Genomic DNA, 7,365 nt, shown 5'->3' with positions numbered 1-7,365 from the left:
AGAGCCAGACACACTAAACACCCCTACGTGAGAGTGAATGTGTTTGTGTTCACTTCCTGTGCACGCACACACATATACACACACACACACCTCTTCTACTCTCAGAATTAGTGTGAACGTCTCTGCATCACTGGCAGCGTGATTTCCCTGTGTGTGTTGACGTTGAGAGAAGGGGACTTCATCTGGCAGCCACACACTTATTCTTTAGGCACTTTTAGATCATTTATTTCATCTTTTCATTTTTTTCTTCGTTTTATTTTATTTTTAAATGTATTAATATACTATACACCTTTAGCCATTATTCTCTTATTATCATCATTATTATTAATGATAATAATCGTTTATATATTTCTATATTTTATATTTTTCCAAATAATGATTATATATATATAAATATAATATTAATACTAAATATATTATATTTATATATATATATATATATATATATATATATATATATATATATATATATATATATATATATATATATATATATATATATATATATATATATATATATATATATATATATATATATATATATATATATTATATATATATATATATATATATATATATATATATATATATATATATATATAAATATAATATTAATACTAAATATAATATTATATTTATATATATATATATATATATATATATATTTAGTAATATTAGTAGATGCAATTATTTCTGCACTTTTTTTTTTTTGCAGTGGTCTTCTTTCAGGCTTCTCTTTTTGCAGTACACACAGTGTTCAATAACAGAAATTGGTTTTTAATTTTTTTTTTTTTTATTATTTTGTTGTCATGTCACTAGTAGAACAGGTGAAGTGTATTAAATCATTTTATTCCCCATTCTGTTCTTTTTTCTTTATTCCTCTGTTTTTCCCCAAATTTCTCATGAATTTAATGTGGAACAATTCCCACCCACCAGTCGCTCATATGACAGCTAGCAACCAGGAACAGTGAATGCGTCCTTCATCTGAGTTGACATGGAGACAAAATCGTTTCTTGATCTGCTTCTCTACCGCATGTTCTGTCTGATCTCTTCCACATGAGCTAATGGTGGGCAGGTGGAGAGTTGTGGACAGATGGGCAGTTTTTTGGACTTCCAGCTAGATCAGGGCCAGTCGGGATTCATCTGTCCAAGACAGCTGAACTTAAAACGTGACTTCAGCAGACTAAACTGTCTTTGCACTGATAACATTAAACTACTTAATCCCAGCACACATTCCAGCTAACGTGATCCTGAATTTGTTTTGGGGCGTCTGAATATACTCACTAGCTGCTCCCTCAAAGAGTGAGAACAGAGATTGAAAGACGGAAAATATTTTGGATATTAGAAAATAAGCATACTGCAGAATATCCTAAGTAACATGTGAAGGGCCTGAGCTGTTAGGGCTTAGAGCGGTGCGGAAACAACTTCCGTCCACTTCACTTCTCTATGAGCCACATTAAAATCCTTGTCATCAGAGATTTTGAGACCAAAACATTTTTTACTGTAAAATTCTGACATGGTACACTGGCGGTTTTGTTGAACATTGTGATGAGGTACTTGAACTCGGTGATGAACTTCTGCTATTCCTAAAACAATAACTAACACAATGGTTCCCCTTCTTTATTAAATGAGGTCACATCCCACATGCCTTTCATGTGATTTCATTTTGTTGTTTTTTTAGGTAAATTTATGGTTAGAAGACATTTTAGTTTAATTCCTGTGTGTGTGTGTGTGTGTGTGTGTGTGTGTGTGTGTGTGTGTGTGTGTGTGTGTGTGTGTGTGTGAGTGAGTGAGTGAGTGAGTGAGATGCATTTTAGAAAAGAAAAAAGAAAACAGTGTTGTGACCTTGCATAAGTATCTTTGCACTTCATTCCATCTTTCTCTCCCTCTCTCTTTTTCTTCTTCTCAGATGCACTTAAACTCTCGTTCTCTCTATGTCTTATCTCTCGTTATCTCTGCCTCTCACTCTCTCTGGTTTGCTCAGCATTTCTCTTTCACACTTTTGTCTGGCTTACTCTAGCTAATGCGTCCCTCTGCGCTGAGATTCCACACGCTGAGGAACAGTACAAGTGACCTTATGTCATTTTAGTTTGGTTTGTTTTGTCTTAAAATCAAGAAATACGTTGTAACACACTGGTTCCACGCTGGAAGAAAGAGAGACAGGCAATAGTTTACCAAGCAGAGCTTTCTTTTATTTACTTTTGTTTTCACCTCGGTGCTTTCCTTTCCAGTACTCATGCCGGGGTTCACCCACACACGCGGTTTGAGACGCTTTTGCAGCTTGACGTCCGCCGGCGCCCACTCGCGCATTGGCTCGCCTTCCTCTGGCGTATGGCACTCAGTCACCGCTTGGCGACCCTTCGGCTCGTCTCTATGCTTGGTGGCTCTTCCTCCCCAGGCTGGTGTCTCTCTCTCCTCTTTATTGGCATCGCTGGACTGAAACAAAGCGCACTGATTTAGTCGCCTTAGCTGCAGGTGTTTCTTACCGCCCGGTCCATATATTTCTGCCCTCCATTTGCGCCCTGCTGGTACATACCCCAAACGCCCAACTCAGGCCAGGAAAATGTCCGGCCTGAGCTGACTCCTCACTCCCCCCGCGTGAGAGGCAGAAGCTGGTGGAAAGTGCTTCCAGACTCCGAGGAGGCGTGGCAGACAGTGGAGTGCCCGCTTTCGGTCCCATCTCGCCGGACAGCTCCCTCCGTGGCGTAGTCTCCCTGGCGTCATACCCCTCTTCCAGCATACTTTGTCTGTGCATACTTTAAACATTAATGCATTAAATACCGGTTATAGTTTCAGTTGTTGTGGTCTGTCTGAGCTTCTGTTTATCTCAAGAGCGAATGGTTGAATGTTAGATTTATATGGAATTGTTACTGTATACAGCACTGGATGGTAACAGGAAGCAGGAGACTCGCTGTTGGTCAAGGCATCCCGGTTGCCCTGGTAGAACGCGACTTGTTTTTCAGTATCGCTGTAAGGTGAATTTGAACAGTAAAAACGATTGATGTGGGTGATGTCTGTGTTCATACCCCTGTGGCAGAAAGCAGTGATTTTTCCTCTGTACAGGTTTTTCTCAGTCACCTGCATGTAACTGAAGATCATTAGTGGATATAAGTGAGCTTTAATTCAGTTACATGATAAAATTCCTCATTTGGAGAAACACTGGTGTAGAGAGAAAGACAGAGAGAGACACACACACACACACACACACACTTGCTATGCAAAGCCAAAACCCTGATGAGAGATCAACAGGAAGTGTGCTTGCCAAATCATGCGTGAATCCTATAAATAAGCTGCATTGTCTGGTGTTTTGGCCACTAGTCTTAGGAGATGGTGATTTCCCACAAGTTGTCTGGCACACAAGAAGAATGCATGCTCAGTTGCGTTTAGGCATGAAGAGGCAACACAGCACTGCGTTTCCTGGATGTTTAAGTTGATAGAATTAGGGTGGGTAATTCCTCTGTGAGATGGAGTGGAACTTTTTCCGCCCTTCAGTGGGCATGTGAAGGAGACACTGCAGGCTGTGTTCAGGAAAACTTATCCTAAAGCTCATGTGACCCTTCATGGTTTTTCTCCTACACTGTAATTACATTTTCTCATTAGAATGACCCGGAGACACAAATTTGCTTAGCGTTCCATTTTTTCCGTTTGAGTTTAAATAAACGCTGGTTGTGTTAATGGTCAGAATAATTGGGATTTCCTTACTAATTATGGTTGTGCCTCAAAAAAATATTGCTTCACTGAAAAATAAAAAAATTTTTTAGTAGATACAATTGAGTATCCAAAGGTCTGTGCTGCCTGCTCACGTGCACGTCGTAAAATTACCGAGAACATTCAGTCGTTTACTTCAGTCGCACCTTCTATAAAAGGCGAAACTGAAAGAGATGGCAACTGAATGTTAAAACAAGAGCATCTCCAAACGTCTGCACGCACACTAACGCCTTCTCTTTTTACTGCCCACTGCTTATCCTAATTGTCTTATTTGTCTTCATTTATGAGTTTCACAAAATGTTTGTTTTGTAAATAAAATACATTTTGACTGCACAGTTTGTGTTCAATTTACACAATTGTGAACTTCTCGAAATTGCTAGTTGAGATGTAAACATAAGGACTGTCCTAACAGGAGCACAACCTGGACTGGTTTCCTCGGATGCGGGCGATGTCGCTGGTGAGCAGTGATGCGGAGGGCGAGCAGAACGAGATCAGGAACCTGCAGGAGAAACTAGAGTCCACAATGAAACTGGTCTCCAACCTGTCCGGTCAGCTCACGGAACTGAAAGAGCAGGTATGTGATCAGGGTTTTAAAAAAAAACATAACCACCATAATTACACATTGGACCTGTTTCTGACATATTATGTATTTTTATTTTCTGAACAGGAAGGAGCTCTCTGAAAACTCATATTTAAATCGTTTGATATTGACAGCGAGGCCTTATGTGTGAAACCTCAGAACAAAAAAAGCTGGTTTCTGTTCACGATGAAAGCCGACAAATTCCTATTCAGTCCAAATAGAAAGTGTAGACTGTAATGAACTTGTGGAACATTTTCCATCCTTTTCCAGGATTGTTGTATGGATAGGATTGATTTTGGGGAAAAAATAAATTTAACCTAATCAGAGCCAAGGGCAAGGAGTCGTCGTCAACCCTGCCCCCCCCCTTCTTTCTTTCTCTCTCTCTCTTTCTTTCTCTCCCTCTCACATCTGTGATCAGCCATCCCATGCAGTACTAAGATGATCTTTCACCTGCGTCACGAGGCCAAGTGTTGTTTCACTTTGAATCAACTCGTGTGTGTTCCAGACGAAGTTCTCCGAACCAGTGCTGTTTGTTTCCACACATAAATAACTCGGGCAGAGATGATTAAATACCGTTTAAAAAAAATTAGAGACGGTGCAGTGTCAAGAGTGTGAGGTTTTTGATCAACTACAGTGCACCGTAAGTCAAAGAGTTTCTTGTAAATACAGTAGAATTGAACATAAAACAATATAAAAGCGTCTGCGTGTAGCTGGTAATTACGACTGTCAAATGAGAAGTGCATAGGAGGAACTAGAACTTCTTCTGACACCCAGACAGAAGGAAATAGAAGAAGGTCAAGTAAAAATCCCAAAAAAAAAAAAAAAACTTTGACATGTCTGTCTCTGAATTATTGTTGTTGTTGTTTTTTTTTTTTTTTGCTAAGAAATTATTTACTTTCAAAACATATTGGAATTTTTTAAAAACCTGAACCATTACAAGGGTTATTTAGAGACTGAAGACCTATAACTATATAATACATCTGTAATGCTGGTAAAATAAATATTTTTAAATCAAATTAAATGAAATGTAAAACAAACAAAAATGATTGTTGAGTGTAATAATAATTAACTCTTTATTCATTAGATAATACAAGAATTCATAATTGATCCGTTTGAATCCATAATTGATCCATTTGAACACTGAATGAATTAAATTCCTGGTGACTTTATGATTCAATAAAAATATATATATAACAAAAAAAACGCACACACAAAACAACAACTTTAATGCAAATAAACATTCATGTTTAAATAATGACTTATTTATGAGTAAAAGTAACTCGTCTCTAAACCTCCCAGTCGGAACTGTTTTTCCAGGGGTGTGTTCAGGTGTCTAGGTGACCATGGAGACTGTTCTCACCTGGAGAGATCATAAAGAAGTTAGATTGTATTTGAGAGACCTTGACCTTAATTGTAAAGTGATTTGTTACATCACAGTGCTTTTAAAAATGTCTTTTAATAAAATAATTATCAAAAGGGATATTTTAAAACCAGACGATGTCCTGATCAGGAGCCTTTCTGTGAGGGACGTTTAATGGACCACGTGGTGAAGTATTACTGTACTGTATTATTAATGTGACTGATATTCAGAGAAGACTAAAACCCTGATTAGACCTTTACACTGTTCTGGCTCGAGTCACCATGTAGCCGTGTGTCACATCAGTATCAAATGTATTCATACTTAACATTTTGTTCTGTTTAAGTAAACACAGCAAACTCCGATCCCTCTGATCCGTTATGGCGTGATACTCGTGAACTCATATGTTAATCTCTGGGTAATCGTGATGAATTCTGTAGGTGCAGGATAAGTGAGCGTAAGCATGACTTAGGATTTGAACTGTTTTTAATAACGGTGCTGCATCAGAAATGGGGATTTTACAGATGACAAAAAGGATATGTCGATGCGTGCGTGAGCTCATGTTCATGTGTTTGTGAGTGTGGGCCTATTGCATGAGATTGCGGAGTGCGTGATCATAGTTGCAGCACAGTCACTCGCTCAACGGTACACACACGCATGCAAACACACTCTCTGGACTATAGAGAGCGGAAACAGGAACAGATTTAACAGATGCATTCATGCAGGAAGTGCCTGGTGTATGGGGGTGGTTTGGGGGGGTGACTTCTGTTGTAGGGGCAGCTAAAGATTAAATCCCTGTGTGTGTGTGTGTGTGTGTGTGTGTGTCCTGACAGATGACTGAACAGCGTAAGCAGAAGCAGAGGATTGGACTCCTCGGACATCCCCAACATATGAATGTGAACCCTCAGCAGCCTGCCTGAGTTCCTGTGTGTGTGTGTGTGTGTGTGTGTGAGGATCAGTTTCAGCAAAGGCCATGAACTGCAACGCTACACATCTGCCCTTAGAAGTAGACCTGCAAAACTCTCAGACTTGCACACACTCGACTAATCTAAATGAGGAGAAAAAAAATGTTAAAAACGTATAAACATAAAAGTTTGTGCCCCTCAGTTCCTTTATCAGGACACTTGAATTTGGGGCTACACTGGACAGTATGACTAGTTCTAGATGCTGCTTGGAGACGTGTTAAAGGTGTCTTTTTTTTTTTTTTTTTTTGTATTTCCTGACCAGTATAGCAAGCAGTATTTTAATGTCTTATTTTTGTATTTTGTGCAATATTACTACTTTAATATGCAAACTTGTTGAGCTGTAAAATGTGTCTTAAAGAGATGATGATCATCTCTCATGTCCATCTCGCCCTTTTTCGTTCTCCGCTTCATGCTTGTACTGGAACGCTGTAGACTCGTAGTATCAGAGTTTATAGAGTCAACAAGGCAGGAACTCTAATAGCAATCAGGTTGCATATATAGGCCTTTTTTTCTTTTCTTATTTATTATTTTATTTATATCAAAAATGTAACAAATTGACGTGAAAAAAGGGACTGACCACGCCATGGCGCACACTTTTCTATAGACAGATGCATAATAAGTTTTTTTTGTTTGTTTGTTTGGTTTTTGCCTGTTCAGAAAAAAAAATTAGCTTTCTGAGGTGGTTAAAAGATAAGATTAGCATTTAATCTGTTTAAACCGGTAAGCTTTTGTTTCTGTGTTTTAATTCTAAGCAG

At 38.5% G+C, this 7,365-nt stretch overlaps 1 protein-coding gene across 32 annotated transcripts in view; it reads left to right on the top strand.

Annotated features, from left to right (window-relative positions):
- Positions 1-6,737, top strand: part of itpr1b (inositol 1,4,5-trisphosphate receptor, type 1b) — a 115,558-nt gene extending 108,821 nt beyond the window's left edge. For all 32 annotated transcript variants that reach the window (XM_046874641.1, XM_046874654.1, XM_046874649.1 and 29 more), the window contains 2 exons: positions 4,121-4,282; positions 6,479-6,737. In XM_046874641.1, the coding sequence (XP_046730597.1) occupies positions 4,121-4,282; positions 6,479-6,565 (249 nt within the window). In that variant the 3' untranslated portion in view covers positions 6,566-6,737. The remainder of the gene's footprint in view (positions 1-4,120; positions 4,283-6,478) is intronic.
- The last annotated feature ends 628 nt before the right edge of the window (positions 6,738-7,365 follow it).

The sequence above is a fragment of the Silurus meridionalis genome, chromosome 19 (genome assembly GCF_014805685.1).
Source record: "Silurus meridionalis isolate SWU-2019-XX chromosome 19, ASM1480568v1, whole genome shotgun sequence".
In the NCBI taxonomy this organism is placed as follows: Eukaryota; Metazoa; Chordata; class Actinopteri; order Siluriformes; family Siluridae; genus Silurus; species Silurus meridionalis.
This window is presented reverse-complemented; position numbering and strand designations above follow the sequence as displayed.